At 41.5% G+C, this 22,456-nt stretch overlaps 1 protein-coding gene across 3 annotated transcripts in view; it reads right to left on the bottom strand.

The window, feature by feature from the left end:
* Nucleotides 1-2,156: 2,156 nt before the first annotated feature.
* Nucleotides 2,157-22,456, bottom strand: part of NCOA4 (nuclear receptor coactivator 4) — a 52,622-nt gene continuing 32,322 nt past the window's right edge. For 2 of the 3 annotated variants that reach the window (XM_063958837.1, XM_063958840.1), the window contains exons 2-10: nucleotides 17,846-17,994; nucleotides 9,831-9,971; nucleotides 8,522-8,610; nucleotides 8,179-8,287; nucleotides 7,486-7,584; nucleotides 7,133-7,282; nucleotides 4,564-5,568; nucleotides 3,631-3,723; nucleotides 2,157-3,400 (exon numbers count right to left, since the gene is read on the bottom strand). In XM_063958837.1, coding sequence (XP_063814907.1) covers nucleotides 3,395-3,400; nucleotides 3,631-3,723; nucleotides 4,564-5,568; nucleotides 7,133-7,282; nucleotides 7,486-7,584; nucleotides 8,179-8,287; nucleotides 8,522-8,610; nucleotides 9,831-9,971; nucleotides 17,846-17,994 — 1,841 coding nt within the window. In that variant the 3' untranslated portion in view covers nucleotides 2,157-3,394. Of the gene's footprint in view, nucleotides 3,401-3,630; nucleotides 3,724-4,563; nucleotides 5,569-7,132; nucleotides 7,283-7,485; nucleotides 7,585-8,178; nucleotides 8,288-8,521; nucleotides 8,611-9,830; nucleotides 9,972-17,845; nucleotides 17,995-19,209; nucleotides 19,314-22,456 lie in introns of those variants that run through there. The other variant, XM_063958839.1, reaches the window with a different exon arrangement.

Here is a 22,456-nt window from a genome sequence, read left to right as displayed (position 1 = left end):
CACACACTCCAGGAGGGAGGGGGTTTACACATGCAAACATACTAACACCTACCATACGAAACATCTGATGTTGTAAAGGCTGCTAAACTTGTACATAAAGACAGAATATTGGGCGGAACGTAATACCACCCGAGTTTGGCAGCCGCGCGGGATGCCAGCCGAAGTTAGACTTTTTTTTTAAAGGGGTGTTCGCTTACAAGGCAAAACCATGCCTTGCAAGTGATTGCCACTACACCTTTGGATCATAGATGACCATTATTGGGAAACGTATGGGGTTTATACATATCTATCTTTCCAGACAGACAACTCTCAATTTTACATCCATTTATTGATCTTGCAATCCCATTGATAACACACCATGGTGGAGATGTACTAAGCCTTGAAGAGTAATAAACGGTAATAAACGGTAAAGAGTAATAAACGGTAATAAAGTACCAGCCAATCAGCTCCTAACTGCCATGTTACAGGCTGGGTTTAAATGACAGGAGCTGGTTGGTCGGTACATCATCACCGTGCAATTTATCACTTTTCAAGGCTTAGTACATCTCCCCTCGTATCCGCTCTTCCCTATATGACAAAAGAATCTAATTTCTCAGAACAGCTTTTGGAAACTACAAGGCCATTATGGAAGACCAAAGTAATGTTTTCTGCATAATTTACTTGCACGCAGTAGGCTTCTGCAATAATGTTATGTAAGATGTTAGAAACAGGAATAAAATAAAGTACACAATACCCAACATATTAAGAAAATAAGTCAGGTCATTGTGCCTTCAAAACAGAGAAATACATAATATAATGAAGATGATTTTTACATTTTACTGTAAAGGCTAGAGGAAGGTTTAGCAGAACCAGCAGAGGCTGGATGACTGGTGAGATGAATGAGCATTGCTGCAGTCTTCATAATAACCTGGAGTTATATCAGCTTAAGTAGAGGAACACCAATGGTGTAGGGTATTATTTCATCAAGTCTTCTACTGCAACATCACCATGTAGGGAAACGAAAGCAGCATTGTAAAATTACCACTATTATAGGACTTCTAATAAACAGCTCAAATAATCCCAATTCCGGTTGAACAAATTATTACTAAATTACACATTTAGTTAGAACCTCGTATAAGTTCTCTTATTATGGGTAACAACATGATTTCTATAAAAATCCAGTAGTGCTATTGCCATATTAGTTGTAATTTAGAATCCAGACTTCAATCAGTTCTCTGTAGAAGTTTTTTTTTTTTTATATTTGGTCAGTTTAATATTTTTTGTAACAGACATTAAAACTTCCCTTCCCAGAAGAAATGAATGGTGCTGGTATCATGTCTGAGCAATAAAATGTGTTCCAGTCATACCACTATAGCTCTCCCCTAATTTTCCAGGCATCAATATGCCTGGAGAACTTCAGTTGCACTGTAATTGGTAGACACATTAAAGCATGAAGTTCTACCTCTCTGTAATACCCTTTTAAGACATGCATCAAAATCCCAGGTTGATGCACATGAATGCACATCAACCCGGGATTTTGGTTCGTCTGAATGCAAACGACCCAGGGACTCTTATCCCTACCAGGGTCATGGAGATCAGACCCAGGAATTTGCCGGTGTGCTAGACCCGGCAATTTCTTGGGTCTGATGTCTGAAAAGGGTATACGTGAAGACAATAAAGTATGTCAAGGAAACATTGTAGGGAGGATGTCCATCCACAACCCTGTGCCCCCAAAACCATGTACACTCAAACACTAAAAAAAATAGATTTTTTAAAAAATGTGTCCGTTTCAGCATACCTTAGGGTATGGGATGAAGACACATGGACTAGACCAATTACCAATTTTCTTTTATTTTTTACATTTGATAAATCAGTGGATCTCAACCCTCAAGTTTCCCGAAACAGGTCATGTTTTGAAGATTTCTATCAGCGGAAACAGGTGAAATAATTACAGACCCAGCAACTCACCTGTGCATGATTGAAGAAAGCCACAAAACATGACCTGTTTGTGGTACTAGTACTGAAGAACCACTATGTATAATTATAGATAAATACAATTTTTCCTTCTAAGAGCGTTTTCAATTCAACATTATAAATTTGCACCTTAACAACCATCCCTTCAAGATCAAAGATGCACTGTTTAAGAAAAAAAGAAAAACACACCACAAAGCCAGAGGTGTATTGCTGTAACTCTTTAATGGAACACGTCAAATGAAAGTAAAGTAATACATTGTAGACATTTATCCATTATGACAATTAATGTAAAACAAAGGCTTACGATGTTTGATGGAAAACAGATCATGGCACCTCTGTATACTAAATAAAAATTTATCAGCACGACACATTTGAGTGCTCCAGCTAATCACCTACAACATCCTGATTGGGTATGCTGGGAGTTGTAGTCAATCAACAAACTGAAGAATATACTGTGCCCATCTCATTAAGACAGTTATTATAATAAAATGTTCTTCATGTGTTTTGCTGATGGAAAGAGATTATATAATAAGCTAAACTAAACATAAAAAGGTTAAACCAATAAAATAAATGCTTCCAAACAGTTACACATAATAAAAATATATAGTTATTGTAAAGTGGACAGATTTCTGGAAGCAAGAAAAAAAATAATTATCTTAAAATGTTAAGTCATGAGGTTTTAAAATAAATTGCCTTTTTCCCCATCTTTCTGTGCAAATTGCTAAAATTGAAAAGGACTAGGAGGTTTCCTGCTCATTTCATTACCTGTATAAGAAATATGATTTAAAGCACCTTTGTCTTCAAAACAAAACTGAAAAGGCAAATTATGACTGAAACAAAGTGGTCTGTAATAAGGATCTTTTGCTGTAATAACTTTTTATTTCACTATCAACTGATTACAACTATGGTACAACAGAACATTGTAATATGCTCAGATGTCAGTTGGTGTACATCACTATAAACAATGCACACAGCAGACTTTAAAGGTGGATCTCAGGAATGTCCGATAACACTTATCTAGATGACCAGGGACATGACGGTAACTAGATGTAAGTAAGAAACCAGTTCCCGGGTACCATTAGGCATATCTACCACCTGCTGACAATATTTCAGGCCACCTTTTCCATCTAACGTCTAATCATTTTACAGCGGCAGAAATCCATTACCACTACAGATGTATTATATGTGGTCACTGGAGAATATCATATAGTGAAAACAGAATTTGATATAACAGAAGCAAAATGTTTCTAATGTTTAAGGGTCACCTTATATGTCACATTTCAACACGAGTTAATGATCAGCAGGACGACATTCTAGATGACAAAAGAGAACAGAAAAAGAATGTGCAGAACAAACAAACAAACTTTTTCATGGAGGTTTGAGAGTGTGCGTCGTCAGCATGAAGGTCGAGGAGTGGTTCAGAAATCACAAGGTGCTACATTCACATCTGTAAAAAGAAAAGTATTCCAGCAATTACAATACCTGTATGGCGATAGTTCAGCAATATTATGCAGGCCCTTTAAAGAATTGTGCAACCATGAAGTTACAAACAACTTTAAGGTAACTGCATGACTAGTTATTCGGTGTTTTATACGAAGATGATAATTTCTGGACCAAGTCTTGATAAATATTATGTAGATTATTTTCCCAGGTGAAAGAGATTATGGAAGATGTTACCTGTAGGGGTGTATGGAATAACCACTTGTCTTTGTCAGCTGCAAGCTTCATACAGGCAAACAGGTCACAGACACTCGAAAGTCCATTATAATCCTAAAGAACAAAAATAAGGAATAAACAAACAGTACTTAAAATACTATGGGCAAAATCCAATTAGCCGTGATCATGCTGCGGCCGTGAAAAACAAGTTTTTCGCAATTTATTCTATCACTAATTTATCATCACCGGTACACCATTACATAGTGAGAACACATAGGGTCCGTGAAAAGCCACAGACCTAGGTAACTTATCACAGGAAAAATAGTCACCTATTGGGTGCCGGCATTGGGGTATAAACGGTGATTATAGGATAGCCCCCAGCGAACCAATTAGCCGCAGTAATGGATACTGCCCTCTTGTGATATAACCCATAAATAACTTTAATGTAGTGCTTCTGAACATGCTATTAACATTGGCCAGGTTTAGCTGTGTAAAATGTCTAAACCCGACCAAAGTGCTGGACGCGTCGAGAAAAATGCCATTTGGTTGCCCAAACGGGTCACTTTCCACGCAATTCAGCTCGCCAGCTCAGGGGGCTGCGAGCTGAAATGTGTCTCCAAGCGCCCAAGTAGAGCACCAATTGAATTGCTTTATTGGGTGCCATCTACTGCCAGCTGCAGGGAGAAACATTTGAATCCCCCTACTGTATGCAAGTTATTTTCTTCAAAATAAATGATACACCTACACAGCACAAATAGCAGCAAACGTACTGTATTGTAAATGAAGTAATAATGGATGATTATCACTCAATGATACTATACTATAATAAATAGAATAGAATATAGCTCTGTGGAATTCCTCATTGCTAAGTTATGTATATTGGCTGCTTTCTGTTTCCTAGTTGCACTAATCTACAGAGAGGACACTAATAGAGACCGTTATCTGGACACTTACATGTGCTCTTTTACGCAGTAGCCACTTATCCTCCAGTCCAAGCTGTTCTAGTTTTTCCACGTTATCTGTATCCTTTGGGGACAACACCCAGCTGTCTGCATTTAGAGGCAAACGAAATGGAGAGAGCGTTTCTACTGTGGGATGCTTCCATTTACTGTCCATGGTATTTTTTTCTGCTTTTTCGTTTGTTGTACAGGACTTGATAACCCAGTTGGTCAGTGGTGTTTCGAGCAGAGATTTGAAATGCCGAAGGCAGTTGTCACGTTCTTCTGTCCTCTTGCTACAACTCTGGTCTTCGGAGTCTCTTCTGCACGGATGTAGCCACATGTTAATGGAAGGTTTTGACTTTTCAGATTGCCCAGTTTTTTCCTTGTGCTCCTGATGTATGGGAATCCCATTCTTATCTTTGCCTTCTTTTTTTAACAGCCACTTTCTAAGGGCCTCTTTCTCACAGCTTTCATCGCAAACACACTCAGAGAAGGAAGAGCAGGGCTCATTAGCTTTGCAGATTTCTTCCATCTTAAAATTAGGCTGAGCTTGCTTTAAGAGCCACATATCATTGGTGGAACCTGATGTCTTCCTTCCTCCAAGCTGCTCCGTAAGACACTTGAGGTTGCCAAGATTTTCTATCTCCAAAGCAGATGTTTGACCACCGCAGCAGTTACTACAGGACTCCATTTTCTGAAGCCAATCACTAATACTGTAGTCTTCCACAAAAGGTTGGAAGAGGAGCCTCATCTTGTCCATAACTTCAGTGGATTGTTTGGTTTCAGCTGGGGAAATTAGCCACTCTGAGAGATCCATCTCTTCTTGATCTTGAAGGCCAAAATCATTGTCTACTTTTTCAAAAGAAAAAGAAGAGCTGGAAAAGGAGTCCTCATGTGCACGGATGCTAGTTGTCTCTGGGCAATCTTCCTTATTCTGGGACTGGAGCCAATTGTGCAATTCCCAGAGTTGACCCCACGTTTTCTCAATATTAAATGTAGGTTTGGGAGTTTCGGAACACTGTTAAGTATAGAGTAAATAATTAGCTGCTAAAGCTAGCAAACTTTCACAATCTAGTTTATGGGCTTTAAGCTTGAGAACTATAGACTGTACAACTTAAAAAATGCATCAAATACACTTCACATATAGCCACTCAATTGCAACTTTAAAGAACATTCAAATATTTACACCCCAGGCTCTCAAACTCTAGGCCTAATTAAGACCTGATCGCGGCAGCAATACTGTTCTCAAATGAGCAAAACCATGTGCACTGCAGGTGGTGCAGATATAACATGTGCAGAGAGTTAGATTTGGGTGGGTTATATTGTTTCTGTGCAGGGTAAATACTGGCTGCTTTATTTTTACACTGCAATTTAGATTTCGGTTTGAACACACCCCACCCAAATCTAACTCTCTCTGCACATGTTATATCTGCCCCCCTGCAGTGCACATTGTTTTGCCCATTAGATAACAATTTTGCTGCTGCTATCAGGTCTTCATTATGCCCTCTGTCCTCAGGACCCCACACAGTGCATGTTTTCCATGTCTTCTCACACCTTTTCAAATGTGTTAATGAGTAATTAATACAACTGTGCACCTGCTGGGTTGCTTGAAAAACATGCACTGTGTGTGGTCCTGAGGACTGAGTTTGAGAACCTGTGATTTACACATCAGAAACGTATAGCAGTAATACAATTACTTAAATTATAAATTAAAATTTGTTACTACACAAAAATGTTGCTGCATAATTAAAAACATTCTACTTAGCACAAAACAAGGACTGATGTTACAGACATTGCCAGGGAAGGGCAGTTCTAATCTATGGCTTTCTAAATTGTGGCTTCTGAAAAAAGTCCTTTTTCAAGGATCAGGAACCAGTCCGGTAATATTAACACAAAATTATTTTTACCAATTAAGGGACTGCAGGAAACTAACAATGATAAAACAACAATAATGAAAGTGGGCGCTAGTGAAATGGCTGTGAAAACACTCAATGATAATTGTAGACACTTCTCATCAACCGCAGCTTCCTTCTTTGAGGGGCTGAACCTCAAAAAGATTTGTGTATAAAACGAAAAAACAGAGGGAAACGCTGTCTGATAGTATCAAACAATCCACAATTTATTGCACATATATTACATAGACTCTCAAACACATTAAAATAAAAAATAAAAATGGAACAATATAAAAATATATAGTATGACAATACACATCAATATAAATATAAAACCACGCTCTCTTTAGAGCCATTGGACAGACTTTAGACCCAGCACTGGGAGTGGATCAGTTGTATCCTTTTAGTAATTTGGGAAAGGAATAATTTGTATTGTTCCAGTTTTATTTTAATGTGTTTATCAGAGTCTATGTAATATATGTGCAATAAATTGTGGATTGTTTGATACTTTCATAGACCGCGCTTCCCTTTGTTTTTTCTTTTTATACACAATTCTAACAATGATGCTGGTTCATAAGACTCAATGAATTAAATATTTGATCAAACATGTAATCATCATATAGAGCTCTTAAAATCACTACAAATGGTAGCAAGTTATCATATGAACCAATGGCATGCTTCAAAACTTACCTTGATAGGTTCAGTAAGTTGCGTTTTCAAAAGCCAATCTTGGGGAGAAGAGTTTGGAATGTACAGAGCAGGACACTGGTGAAGGTTGGTAGCCTGGTGTTCCAACAGCCAATCGGACAGAGGGGTGTTCAAGGTCCCAGAAAGTGGTTTCTACTCACAATAGAACACTCAATGTAAATAAACTGAGCAATACAGTTCATGGATTTACTTTATAAATGTAATAAAACTGCTTGCACTAAGCGACTGATTCTAATTTACAGCGATACAAGTTCAGTATTCACATTAACTCTCCCTTACTGGCAAACAGTCAAACACTTTAAGGAAAAGAAATAAGAAGCAGAGCTAAATATTACCTGTTCAACTGGCCGAACATAATGGTTGAGAAGCCAGGGATTTTGATTGACAAAACTACAATGTGTGGCGTTAGCAGTCTCTGTTATTTCATCACAGTTCTTGGAAAACAAGAAGAGAGGGAAAAAAAAAAGAAGGAAAAAAGCCATAAAATATTTTAATTTGCCAAGTGACCCACGGGAGTAACAACTTTAATATTATATCCACTGGAGGGCAAAAATACAAATTCTATAGGTGCATACACACTAGACGATGTCGCTCTATAAGCGACGTCATCTAGCGTTTCCCCTCCTGGGCTGGGTGGTCGCCCGTACACACTGAGCGATATGACTGTTCATGCAGCGGCCGGCCGAGCAGGCAGCTCCTGGACGACAGTCCAGACTGAGCATGCATGCACTGCCGTCAGCGAGGATCGTTGCTGACCTGAGGGGCCGCGCGTCGCTGGCGGCATATACACTTGCCGAGAAACGTCGCTCATTTTCTCTGCAAGTGTGTATGCACCTTAAAAATGCAAAAACGACAGGGTCCTAACATTAAAGAGGCACAACAAAGGATTTACGGAGTAAATAGTAATGGAAACAATGCAGAATAATACTACCCATCACTGCAATACCTTGTCATTTAGATGTTATTGGGAAGTCTGTAAACAGAATTATTTCACTTTTAGTGAAGAGCTGATTTTACATTTTTCTTACCATAGTTTGGATTGATCCAAACAGAGTAATTGCTTTTCTGAGAGAAGGGACATCTGCTTCAAAACTCATGGCGGAGGATTCTTCAGGTTTCAGAGCAAGGCTGCCCAACCTGGTGACACAAAACAAAAACTCCATGTAAAAAAACAGTGCGCAAAACAGCATGTACAGATTTTGCAGGTACTCCATTTGCCATAAATAAAAACCAGTAAAACTGGACAGATGAGAACAAAAGTCCTTATATATATATATATAAAAAAAAAAAAAGTAGTACACACTGTTTACCTGACCAAATCACCACAGTATATTAAAGTTATGCTTTTTTTTTTTTTTTTTATGTACCCACCTTTCTAAGCAAACAGTGATCTGATTGGCAAGATCATTACTATGAGGGGTCTCCAATTGATGAATCAGGCAATTGAACTGCCCCAACAACTAAAACAAAGATTCTAGTGTTAGAAAAGCTAAAAAAATGTATTAAGACAACAAATGCTCAACATTCTTTAAGAAAATGCAGACAAAAAAATAAAACAGTGAAGAACTGTATAGTAATTTTAATCACCATACTGCAGTAACTTCCAAATTGGAATAACTGCCGTGACAACAAACAAACTTGTGTCTCCTGCATCTAATTCCAGGTACATTAAGCTGTGAAGACTTGCTCTGCAGGCCTGCTACCTCCATGTAACACAGACATAGATCATACCACGTCACGTGTATTGGGGCCAGAATATGGGTGCTCCAGGGCAACTTACTCGTGGGTGAAAAAAAAAAACCACACGTTTCCCTGGCGCCAATTAAATACCCGGTGTTGATCACAGATTTGCAGCAGCTTTCACACAGACCGGGAATACTCAACCCTTTTAGAGTAAGCAGAAAACCAAAAAATTTAAAGCGCTGGCAAACTGAATGTATACAAAATTATTTTTATTTTATTATCTAGTCAAATTTAAAACATAATATCAGCAGGATAATATTAAAACAAGCATTGACACACTTCCCCAGATAAAACATCTCTATATGCCCTTTGCGAGTCACAGAAGCGGATTCGTTTTGATATTTATTCTCTACATATTACTTGTAATGTATCTACTTGGGCTCCGTGACTTACTCTGTGTCTTACTAGTGGATGCCCTTACCAATAATTGTGTCAATAAGATATGCTGGTGAGGTTATTAAACAGTACAGTGTGGAAATACTCCACGCACCACAAATGTGTTCAACACACTGCAGCAGCCCCACACAGAAATTCCAGTTCACATATGCCACAGTTCCCGCCACACTGGTAATATATATGGATACCTATAAAAGTGTATAGGGATTCCAGGGTAACTGCCCCCGCCACCTTGTGGGTAGGACAAAGTGTTGTTTCCCTATCAATGAGCATCTGTAATCACCTAACCCTGATGACTCAGTAAGCATTTGAGAAAGGCCACCAGTAACTTACTAGGTGCCTCAGCACTGACTTTTCCCACCCCTGAATATATTTATGAACACTATTATTAACATGTAAATGCTAGATATACAACATATATAGTATGACCTAAGTAGTTTATACATACTTATCGCTTTCAAACTATTCACTGGTCACCATTAGCCAGTTCCAATATATGCCTCCAAGGATACTCAGAAAGCAATGTGAAAGTAACCCTTACCCAATACAGTTGCTGAGCTTGTTGCTGTAGGGCCTCTTCCTTAAGCTGCTGTATCAGGTCTGCCTGTTCCAAAAGCCAGATTTCACGGCTGCGCAGACACTCCAAGTTACGGCTAATGCAAGAGTGGATCTCCGCTTTCACCTGCATGGTAAATATTTTTTGTACCAAAATGTCAGCGATCCCCAAATAATTTAATAGTTTAATGTCATGAACAGACTTCAGTTGTGTTACGCAACTTTGAAAGCAATGGCTCAGCAAGTATAATCAACTTTCATGAGGACAAATTTATATTTATATATACACACAATATATATATATATATATATATATATATACATACACACACACATATACACATATAAATATATACATATATATATATATATATATATGTATGTATATATATACACATACATATACACATATAAATATATACATATATATATATATATATATATATATATATATATATATATATATATATATATATATATATATATATATATATATACACAAATATACATACACACACGCAAATGTCAAGCAGTGTGCACTAATGTTTCAGCCACCAAGACACTTTCTGCAGGGAGTGAAGACCACAACAAGAAATTGTAAGCTTGTGGCACTTTGTCCACGAATATTTGTTCAGTACAACAAATAGAAAATCAAGTCATCTCTAAAAGTGTCAAGAATCCGTTTTAAAGCATTGACTTCCTTACCCTAACTCACCATAGAACATTCTTTGTTAACTGGATTGGGCAACAGATTATTAGTTTAACAGCTATACTGCTAAATGCCGCAACACAAGTAGAACATGGATGAATGTATCTTTTCAGGTCACAAACACAAACAGATGTTTCTGAAGTTTTTGAATCATATGAAGAAAAAACCAGGATAAAATAATTGGGTTGCGGATTAAAGATGATCCTAACAGAATTGCATATTGCATCAAAACAAAAAAAACAGGAAAGTAGGTTTCCTGCACAACAACATACAAATCTGTGGTAAAAAAACCCCGATGTGTGCGCAGTTTATACATTGAACAGAAACTTGACCAAGATGTCAATATTTTTAATTCACTAGTTCTTATTAAGACTGATGACAGTCAGGAAACTAATCTAATATGGTCAGCATAAGTCTGATCCAAATCTGATTAATTTTGTTATACTGCCCACAAATTGCATGATCTGCGTCTCCGCCTACCTAGAGACAGGATCCAACACAGGCGACACATGTAGGCAGTAGATATTGCCAATTTTTTTTCACCACTGTTGGTTGTTCCTGTATCTGTTCCATGGTGTGAACACTTATTAAGGGGGGTATTTATCAAAGCATGGAGAGAGATTACGTGGAGAGATATAAAGCACTTACCAATCAGCTTCTAACCCTCATTTTACAGGCTGTGGTTGAAAAATTACAACAGCAGATTGGTTAGTAGTTTATTTCTCTCCACTTTATCTCTTTGCGTTTGATAAATACTCCCCGGTATGTACACCCCTACATACTGGGGTGAAAATAAAAAACGTTTTTGGGCTCTATAATTCATGACTTTTGTACAGCTGTGATATTGCCCATCACACTATAAAGAATTGTGACATTTCAGATACATGATAATACCGTATAGGGCAGCAAATTTTACTTTGATTTCATCACTTAAACGGTATTGGTCTACTATTCATGCTGTTTATGACCAGCTCTGCACCCATTCAAATCATTGCTGCATGCACAAGACACTGGTATTTATGTAGCCTTCCAAGTATGGAGGACAGTGTCAACTTCATTAATATAAACTATAAATGTATATAGTCTAAACTACATTAAATGCTGTCCTATACAATATATAAAGATGGATAGAATCTGAGGACTTTCACATTGGGTTTCACTACTTGACACACCTTAAGATTTTGCAAATCAGTGTATCTGACCTATATAGCTGTAGGGTGGTGTAATACTGTCAATTTTCTCTCAATGTTTAAAGCACAGTGCCAAAACCAGGTACTGAACTAATTTCCAAATAGTAACCCCTTCCAACTGAAATAATTAAGACTTGATCAGACACTATCACAGTGTTTTAAACACCATTATAAGCTGTGAGCTGTAAAAAAACAAAAAAACTTTCAGCAGAGGTAAAGAGAGGATCTTGGTTCTTACCGATAAATCCATTTCTCTGAATCCACTCGGGGACACTGGAGATCTAGACAGCTTTGGGGTGTGAAGGATGCAGACCGGAGGTAGCACAATATAATACAAAAAATTATGCACAGCTGGCTTCTCCACCTTCACCCCCCCCTTCCCCCTTGCCTCCACCTCCGCCTCCCTCCAGTTTAAAAAACTGACAGAGAAGAGGGAACATGAAAGATCAAGGCCATATGGGAAGGAACAAACACGTCAAACAGCAACCAAGAACTAATAACACATAAACCAAACTGTTTGAACTAAATTTGTAAGAACATGCAGGCTGACAGCACCGAGGTGGGCGTCCAGTGTCCACAAGTGGATTCAGAGAAATGGATTTATCGGTAAGAACCAAAATCCTCTTAGCTATCATTCACTAGGGGACACTGGAGATCTAGACAGGTGGGGATGTCCCAAAGAAACGTCCCTGGGTGGGAGTGCTGGCCAAAGCCTGAAGAACCAAACGACCAAAATTTGCATCTCTAGATCCAAGCGTATCAAACTTGTAGAAACAAGTGAACGTGTGTGCCGACGACCATGTCGCAGATCTGCAAAGTTGGAGGGTGGAAGCTCCTCTAGCCGCAGCCCATGAAGCTCCTACTGACCCGGTAGTATGAGCACCTACCCGAAATGGCACTCTTACCACTAGAGATCTATGCCTGTTTTATTGTTAGTCGTATCCATCTGGCTAATGTTTGTTTTGAAGCTGGCCAGCACCTCCTGGGGCCATCATACAGTACAAACAAACAAAGCGTCAGGCTTCCTAATAGAATCCGTTGCCTGTACGTAGATTCGTAAGGTCTGACCACATCCAAGGACAGGTCCCCCTCTGAAAATACTCGGAACGAGGGGACCACAAATCGGCTGGTTTATGTGGAAACCCGAAACCACCTTTGGTAAAAACTCCACTTTTGTACGGAGCTCCGCTCTGTCCTCATGAAAAACTAGGAAATAACTTTTACTTGACAGGGCACCCAACTCTGAGACCCTTCTTGCTGATGCTAAAGCAAGCAGGAGGACTGCTTTGCAGCTCATATTTTAGATCTGCCCTTTCCAAAGGTTCGAAAATGGGCGATCTCAAAAATTATAGCACCAAATTTAGATCCCACGGGGCCCTGGAAGGACGGAAAAGTGGTTGTATTCTCAATACACCCTGTAAAAATGTCTGGACCTCCTGCAAGGATGCCAGAAGTTGCTGGAAAAGGATCGAGAGGGCCAAGACCTGTGCCTTCAAGGATCCCAATCTCAAACCGCCACCCAAACCATTTTGGAGAAACCTTAACAGTCTAGTAAGGTGGAACTCTCTGGGGTTCCAACCTCTAGGCTGGCACCAGTCCATGTATTTCTTCCAGATTCTATAATAGTGTGCTACAGGGACTGGCTTCCTTGCCACTAACATGGTAGGAATAGCTGATTTCGGGATAACCGTCTCTCAGTATCCTGATCTCAAGAACCACGCCGTTAAACGTGGACGGTTCAGATCTGGGTGAAGGAATGGACCTTGTGACAACAAGTCCTCCTTCTGTGGCAGTTTCCAGGGATCTTCCACCAGGAGTCCCCTAAGGTCCGAGTACCAACTTCTGCGAGGCCAGTCTGGTGCTATTAAAATCACCCACACTCTTTCCTGTTTCACCTTTTTCAGTACTCTTGGTAACAGGGGAAACGGTGGTAAGATGTACACCAGTTCGTATGTCCATGGAATCGCTAGCGCATCCACCGCCTCTGCTGCTGGATCTCGCATCCTGGCCACATATCTGCGCAGCAGATGGTTGTTCCGCGAGGTCATTAGGTTTATCTGTGGTAGACCCCACCTTCTTACCACTGCATCAAATACCTGTGGGTGTAGACACCACTCCCCTGGATGCATATCTTGACTGAGGTAGTCTGCTTCCCAATTTTCCACTCCTGGAATGATGACTGCCGACAGAATGATGTGACACTTTTCTTTCCAAGACAGAATCTTTGTGGCCTTTTTAAAGCCATGCGGCTTCTTGTTCCTCCCTGACTGTTTATGCATGCCGTTGCTGTCACATTGTCCGACTGCACTCTTACACGGTGAGCCCATACTAGGACCTCCACCAGAAGAAGTGCATTGTAAATGGCTCTTAACTCCAGTAAATCTATTGGAAGACTGCTCTCCTGCGGTGACCAACTGCCCTGAAACTGATGGTTGTCCAGTACTGCTCCCAATCCTCGGAGACTGGCATCTGTTGTCAAAATTTTCCAATCCCAGATTCCAAACCTCTTTCCTGCCGCTAGGTTCTTATGGACCGACCACCAAATTAACGAGGTCCTGACCTGGGGCGACAAGTGAATCCTTCGGAGAAGTAGTAAATGACTGCCCCTTGAGCAATCCGATTCAGCTGAAAAGGTCTGAAATGTAGTCTGCCGTACTGGATCACTTAGAAGGATGCTACCATCTTTCCTAGAAGCCATACACAAAGATGCAGAGAGACCGCCCAGTTCTGTAGAACTTGACGTACCATTTCCCTGATGTCTCAAATCTTGTCTACTGGGAGAAACACCTTCAGTTGTATTGTATCCAAAATGAGACCCAGGAATCGAATCTTCTGTGTCGGTTCCAGATTGGATTTTTTTGAAACTCACAATCCAGCTATGTTGAATCAGAAACTGATGACTGATCTGAGCATTCTGGATCAAACTGGTCCCGAGAGGGAGCCTTGATAAGGTCGTCCAGATACGGTATTATTGTTACCGCTAACAATCTCAATTTCGCTACCATGATCTTTGTGAAGATTCCCGGGGCTGATGATCGGCCAAATGGTAGAGCTCTGAATTAGTAATGAGTCTTGCCCACTGCAAACCGTAAATAGGCTTGGTGTGGGGTCCAAATTGGGACATGGAGGTATGCATCTTTTATGTCCATCGACACCATGAACTCCCGTTGCTCCAGTCCCGCAATAACCAACTGTATTGATTCCATCTTGAATCTGTAAACCGTCAGAAATTAACACCTTTAAATTGAGGATTGGCCTGATAGACCCATCCGGTTTTGCCACTACAAAAAGATTTTAATAAAATCCTGTTCCTCTTTGAGAAGTCGTGACAGGCATAATTACTTCCGTCTGAAGTAACTTTTGAATAGCCGTGCCTAATGCCCTCACTCTTTGAGGGCACCGAGGAAGGCCTATCGTAAAGAACTGACTGTGAGGTCAGTAATTTCTCCTGACTGGTGGCGTAGTCCTAGGATATGTGGTAGGCAGAAAAGTAGATTTTCCTGCTGTTGCCTGTGAAATCCACTTGTCTAATTCCGGACGAAATAAAGCCTCCCCACCGAAATGAATCGCCTCCACTGCCTTCTTTGAATCGGGAGTCCACTTGCCATTCCCTGAGCCACAGAATCCATCTGCTGATATAGACGAAGCTGAGATGCATGACACTATCCTGTTCGCATCCTTTGTAGCTTGGCAAATGTATGTGGCCGACTCACGGATATGCTCCACTAGTCGAACTATTTCTTCCTGGCTGTTATCTTTCACCACTGCCTGAACAATTTGACCAGCCACTGCTACAATAGCCTTGTTCACCCAAGGCTGATAATCGTAGGTCTATGTGATGCTCCTGCAGCCACAAAGATAGATTTTAGTGCTGTATCTAACTTACGATCTGACACATCCTTTAGTGTAGTCACGTTTGGTATCGGTAAGATTGTCTTTTTTGACAGTCTAGCTAGGGAGGAGTCAACAATCGGCGGAAACCTCCCACTTAGCCATAACACCCTTGGGCAGTGGGTAATTAGCCGTGAACTTTTTGGGAATTTGGAAGAGTCTATCTTGCTGCTTCCATGCCTCTCCCATCTGATCCTGGAGAGTCTGAGAAATCGGAAAAACTGCTGTTTGTGGTTTCTGAGGATCAAATAGATCAAAGACTTCAGGTTCCTTAACCTCTTCTTCCTTGTAGCTAAGGACCTATTTTACCACTTCAATAAGGGATTCTAACCCCCTGACCTCAGCATCCTCCTCCTGAGGACTCACATCAATTATCACCTTGATTGACTCTCCCTCCTCCTCTTCCTGCAGGAGAGGGACGGGTCTCTTTTACTGCTTTACACACATTCTTTTCTACCTGCGTGGGTGGGGTAACTCTAATTAGGAATTCCTCCATAGCTTTGGAAAAACCTGAAGCCCATTCTAAATGTTGCTTGCGGGATTCCACCATTTCCTTAGAAACATCTGCCAGGGCATTTTCCCATGACCCAGACAGACCACTGCTCCCAGGTTGGGCATCCATTCCCAAACATGCGTCGCACACCCCGGAGCTCCAAACATTAGTGCTCTTTTCCCACATTTTGAACATACATAACAAGTCTTTGAGGTCTTGGTTGGTGCTTTAGACATGTTAAAAACACACACACACACACCAATCAACAGTACTTTCACCCTATTAGAATAGAAGGAGAAAGACCGCAGGGATATAGGGAGCAATAAAATATTGGGAGTCACACAGCTGGAATTATATTTAAAAAGTAAACATTTCAAAAAAGCATTTTATTTTTTTCATAACCAGTCTGACGTTTACAACCCTCACACAACCAACTGTTGATACAGCTTGAGTTGCCCGGGTTGAGAACTCTGGTGCTCCTCCTCCGCAGGACCTGTCAGCAGTGTCCTTTGGAAGATAAAACATGTAGTTTTAGATCAATTAAAATCAGACAGATTTCAGCAGCAGAGCCCCTAACAACCTCCTTTCTCCAAGCCAGCAAGGAATACAATGCTAGCAGTATGCTGCAGCCCCTATCCACAGATTATAAGTCTCCAGTTCCCCTTCCGTGAACAGACTCTGAAAATGTCCGCGCTCCCCCCCCCCCCTCAGAGTAAAATCCCGCTCTATCGGCGTGCCTACAAGAAAATCAAAATGGCTGATTTTTTTTATAGTCACTTTGCAGCCAGTCCTTCAGCGCAGAGACTATATTACACTGTCCTGCAATCCTGCGCGCCCACAGGGAGCATCCATGTCCACCCCCCTCAGCGGCTCTCTGTTCCAGCGCGCCAAACTCCTTAACCACATCTATCCTTAACCGCGTCTACTTACTGTGCGCTACCAGTCCTTCAGCGTGACCGCTGCTCCAGAGCATTCCGGTTCCACCGTGTCCTGGCTACCTGTGCCCTCTGCCACTGGGTCTCCGGCTGCTTCAGCGGTGACCTCAGCGGCTATATACCCTCTTCAACTCGCTCACTGCCGGGGAGATTAACACGTGCGGTTGCTGGGGGGATATGGCCGCCTTGCTGCCCGCTATGCCTACCCCCTAACCGCCTGCTCAGTTACTCACTGCTCTGCTTGCCGATCCCTTCCACCGGGATCTTTGTCTCCCTTAAATTGAAGTACAGTCGTGGGAGCTTTCACTCTCCTTTCAGACAGGCTGGATCGGCTCACTTATATATTAGAAAATAAAAAAATAAAAAAAGGTTCCTATGGAGCAAGAGCTCGTTTCCTGTGCTGCTACCTTCAGCACAATTTTTCAAACTAGAGGGATATGGGAAAGGGGGGGCGGGGGGGGGGAATCCTGCTGTGCATAATGTTTTGTATTATATTGTGCTAACTCCGGTCTGCATCCTTCACACCCCAAGCTGTCTAGATCTCCAGTGTCCCCTAGTTGATGATAAAGAAAACACACAAGTGTAATATCACCGTATTAAGTCCAGTTTCTCACACAAAGCCAGCTCACAATCACAACTAAATTAACAAAACATGTAACTGTACGATGTTAAGGAATGTAATGGATACTATGGGATTAGTGATATCCTATATCTTGAAACACCTCCATGCATATTATGGCTGGTTTTTCCCATGAATTACAGTTTATATAACAAATACAGTACCTCTCTACTGTTCTCTTTTACTTGTTGCTCTGCTTTTACTAGTGCTTCAATTGCAGCTTCCAGTTCCTTCCTGGCGTGCAGACATTTAGACAGCGGATCTCGGCCACAGGAGGAGAGGTCTTGGCCCAAATCCATTTCTTTTGGCACTTCTATAAAGACAGAATGAACATGAATGTGTGTGTCCACCAGGCAGTTCTACACAAAGTGCTGCTCTCTCCAGGGATTGCAAACTCAGCAGCATTAACTACATGGAAAATATGCTGTAACAAACAGATAAAGTCTTATCAGTAAATCTCTACGTGAAAACCCTGCACAAAAAAGAATTTGCCTCACAGAAGCAAGCAATACACATGCTTTAACACCCAGAAATATCAGCTCAGGAGAATTGTAAAAAGAGTAACAGGAAAAAGATGCTGCTTTTAAATATTAGTTGCTTATTATTCATAAAAGTGCAGTGCAGCCAATCTGTAGTGAAAATAAACAAAACCCCTAGTTTGAAACTTCATGAAACAAGATATTTAATGTATGTATCTTTTCTGTAAATACTAAACGTATTTCAGCAACAGATAACGTAATAAAATAGAACCGCTTATATATTATTACAGGAACAACTGTAGATAACTATGCTGCACAGGCGTGACGCGTGTGTGATTATAGATAGATAGACACGAAATATATATATCTATATACATATCTATATATACACACACACACATATAGATAGATAGATAGATAGATAGATAGATAGATAGATAGATAGATAGAGACCTGACATGTAAACACCATTTCCAGCCGTGGTCACAGGGCCCCAGCACAAGGATCACATTCCAGGCTGCTTACAGAAGCAAGCTACACTGCAACTCATTCTCTAAACTCTCACGCAGCATTATCACTTAAGTTTGCCTCCACCAGCCCAATTTGATGTAGATCTACATTTATTTGTGCAGCTTTTAATGTTTTCTCCTAACCTGCGCGGACAGACGGAGGTAACAATACACCTGTTCAGGCAGCAAGAGAAAGCTGTATTCTCGGCAATGGTAGTTAGCCTGCATATAAATCACACACACACACATTAAATTCTTACTGTACAGTCACTGTGACAACAGGCTGACAGAGGAATTAAACACTATATAACACACAGGCCCTGTGTTGCGCTGGATGTGTGTAAGCAGCACTCAGTCTCAAGTGCATCCATAGAGTTCAATGTCATTATCCTGGTGGTGAGCGAGACACAGGGTACAAAGGAGGGTGCATGCATTACATACTGCAGCCTATAGCGGGGCACAGGGTCGCTCACAGAGCAATGTGACAGACACGCAATGATCTGCAGAGGCGCAAGCCGTATGACTACAGACGCCCGGTACCTGGGTCCTCGGAGAGACGCATAGCCGTCAGCAGCGGCGGCAGCAGCAGGAGGAAGCGCAGGCCCGTACAGCAGTAGCGTATAAAGCTCTGCCGTGACGTCGGAGCACCGGGGTGGGGCTTAGTGACAGCAGACGCCACTAGCCGGGAGCTGCTGCTCACGTACACACTGTTCTGACAGGGCAGCGGGGAGAGTGGGGGGCAGTGCCGTCACTGTTTCCGCATACACATAGAACAGCTCACCCTGTGCAACACCCGAGTAGGCAGAAAGATTACACATGTATGTGTGTGTAAATAATAATAAAAAAATAATATCTCTCTCGTGTGTGCGTACACAGTACACACTTCTACTTGAACCATCCTAAAATATGGAATGTATGACGTGCTACTAATGACTGCCTTATAATTTTGCTGAGAAGCCTGGAAAGAGCACTTGCTAGGCAAAAACTTGCTAGGCACTAATCCTTCCCCAAAAATATCATAAACAATGTTTGCCTAAGAGCTGTCACTTTCCTTTTTTTCTTTACAAAATCATATTCCCTGAATGATATCATTTACACAAGCCAAGAGTCCTTTTCTTTTTATTATTTAAATTTAGATGGCTGAGAAAAACAAACATATCCATAAGCTAGGATATAAACCAAAAGACAATTCACTCTGATCAGCAATGTTAAGAAAAACAATATTCATTAAAAAAAAATCATTTTTTTCCGAATGACATTGCATGTTTAGAAATATTCTGTTTTCTTTCTTACTAAAGAAACAAAAATTGTATCGAAATGGCAAAATAGTTTTTTTTTATGGGGGGGGGGGGGGGGGTTACAGAAAGTATTGGAAATACTTTGTGTTTAATGCGTCAGTAATAATCCACCTTATAAATATTGCAGTCAGCATAACTACTTGTGGGTTTTCATAACTAAACCTGCACTTTTTTATTTTTTTTTATATTGACACGTGATTGGGAGCTCTAACCTATAGATCCCCATCTGTAGATTTTTATTTTTTCTATTTTATTTTTTAATATGGTTTATGTCATTGCCTGCTTATCACCAGACAATAACTGATGAGAGGACTCTGCTCTTTCAAATAAGTGGGTTATTCCACACCAAATCAATACAAATCTCAGACTGACCATTTCAGATTGTAATTAAAATAAGATTTTACTCACCGGTAAATCTATTTCTCGTAGTCCGTAGTGGATGCTGGGACTCCGTAAGGACCATGGGGAATAGCGGCTCCGCAGGAGACTGGGCACAACTAAAGAAAGCTTTAGGACTACCTGGTGTGCACTGGCTCCTCCCACTATGACCCTCCTCCAGACCTCAGTTAGGATACTGTGCCCGGAAGAGCTGACACAATAAGGAAGGATTTTGAATCCCGGGTAAGACTCATACCAGCCACACCAATCACACCGTATAACTCGTGATACTATACCCAGTTAACAGTATGAAATATAACTGAGCCTCTCAACAGATGGCTCAACAATAACCCTTTAGTTAAACAATAACTATATACAAGTATTGCAGACAATCCGCACTTGGGATGGGCGCCCAGCATCCACTACGGACTACGAGAAATAGATTTACCGGTGAGTAAAATCTTATTTTCTCTGACGTCCTAAGTGGATGCTGGGACTACGTAAGGACCATGGGGATTATACCAAAGCTTCCAAACGGGCGGGAGAGTGCGGATGACTCTGCAGCACCTAATGAGCAAACTCTAGGTCCTCCTCAGCCAGGGTATCAAACTTGTAGAATTTTGCAAATGTGTTTGACCCCGACCAAGTAGCTGCTCGGCAAAAGTTGTAAAGCAGAGACCCCTCGGGCAGCCGCCCAAGAAGAGCCCACCTTCCTCGTGGAATGGGCTTTCACTGATCTAGGATGCGGCAGTCCAGCCGCAGAATGTGCAAGCTGAATCGTACTACAGATCCAGCGAGCAATAGTCTGCTTTGAAGCAGGAGCACCCAGCTTGTTGGGTGCATACAGGATAAATAGCGAGTCAGTTTTCCTGACACTAGCTGTCCTGGAAACATAAATTTTCAGGGCCCTGACTACGTCCAACAACTTGGAATCCTCCAAGTCTTTAGTAGCCGCAGGCACTACAATAGGTTGGTTCAAATGAAAAGCTGATACCACCTTAGGGAGAAACTGGGGACGAGTCCTCAATTCTGCCCTATCCATACGGAAAAATCAGATAAGGGCTTTTACATGACAAAGCCGCCAATTCTGACACACGCCTGGCCGAAGCCAAGGCCAACAGCATGACCACTTTCCACGTGAGATATTTCAAATCCACGGTTTTAAGTGGCTCAAACCAATGCGACTTTAAGAAATCCAACCCCACGTTGAGATCCCAAGGTGCCACTGGAGGCACAAAAGGGGGCTGAATATGCAGCACTCCCTTAACAAATGTCTGAACTTCAGGCTGTGAAGCCAGTTCTTTCTGGAAGAAAATCGACAGAGCCGAAATCTGGACCTTAATGGAACCCAATTTTAGGCCCATAGTCACCCCTGACTGTAGGAAGTGCAGAAAACGGCCCAGCTGAAATTCCTCCGTTGGGGCCTTCCTGGCCTCACACCACGCAACATATTTTCGCCATATGCAGTGATAATGGTTTGCGGTCACTTCTTTCCTAGCTTTAATCAGCGTAGGGATGACTTCCTCCGGAATTCCCTTTTCCTTCAGGATCCGGCGTTCAACCGCCATGCCGTCAAACGCAGCCGCGGTAAGTCTTGGAACAGACAGGGCCCCTGTTGCAGCAGGTCCTGTCTGAGCGGCAGAGGCCATGGGTCCTCTGAGATTAGTTCTTGAAGTTCCGGGTACCAAGCTCTTCTTGGCCAATCCGGAACAATGAGTATAGTTCTTACTCCTCTTTTTCTTATTATCCTCAGTACCTTGGGTATGAGAGGAAGAGGAGGGAACACATAAACCGACTGGTACACCCACTGTGTCACTAGAGCGTCCACAGCTATTGCCTGAGGGTCTCTTGACCTGGCGCAATATCTTTCTAGCTTTCTGTTTAGGCGGGACGCCATCATGTCCACCTGTGGCCGCTCCCAACGGTTTACAATCAGCTGGAAGACTTCTGGATAAAGTCCCCACTCTCCCGGGTGTAGGTCGTGCCTGCTGAGGAAGTCTGCTTCCCAGTTGTCCACTCCCGGAATGAACACTGCTGACAGTGCTAACACGTGATTTTCCGCCCATCGGAGAATCCTTGTGGCTTCTGCCATCGCCATCCTGCTTCTTGTG

Source organism: Pseudophryne corroboree, chromosome 3 (genome assembly GCF_028390025.1).
Source record: "Pseudophryne corroboree isolate aPseCor3 chromosome 3, aPseCor3.hap2, whole genome shotgun sequence".
Taxonomy (NCBI): Eukaryota; Metazoa; Chordata; class Amphibia; order Anura; family Myobatrachidae; genus Pseudophryne; species Pseudophryne corroboree.
The sequence above is the reverse complement of the archived record's forward strand: the minus strand, read 5'-3'. Positions and strand labels throughout refer to the sequence as shown.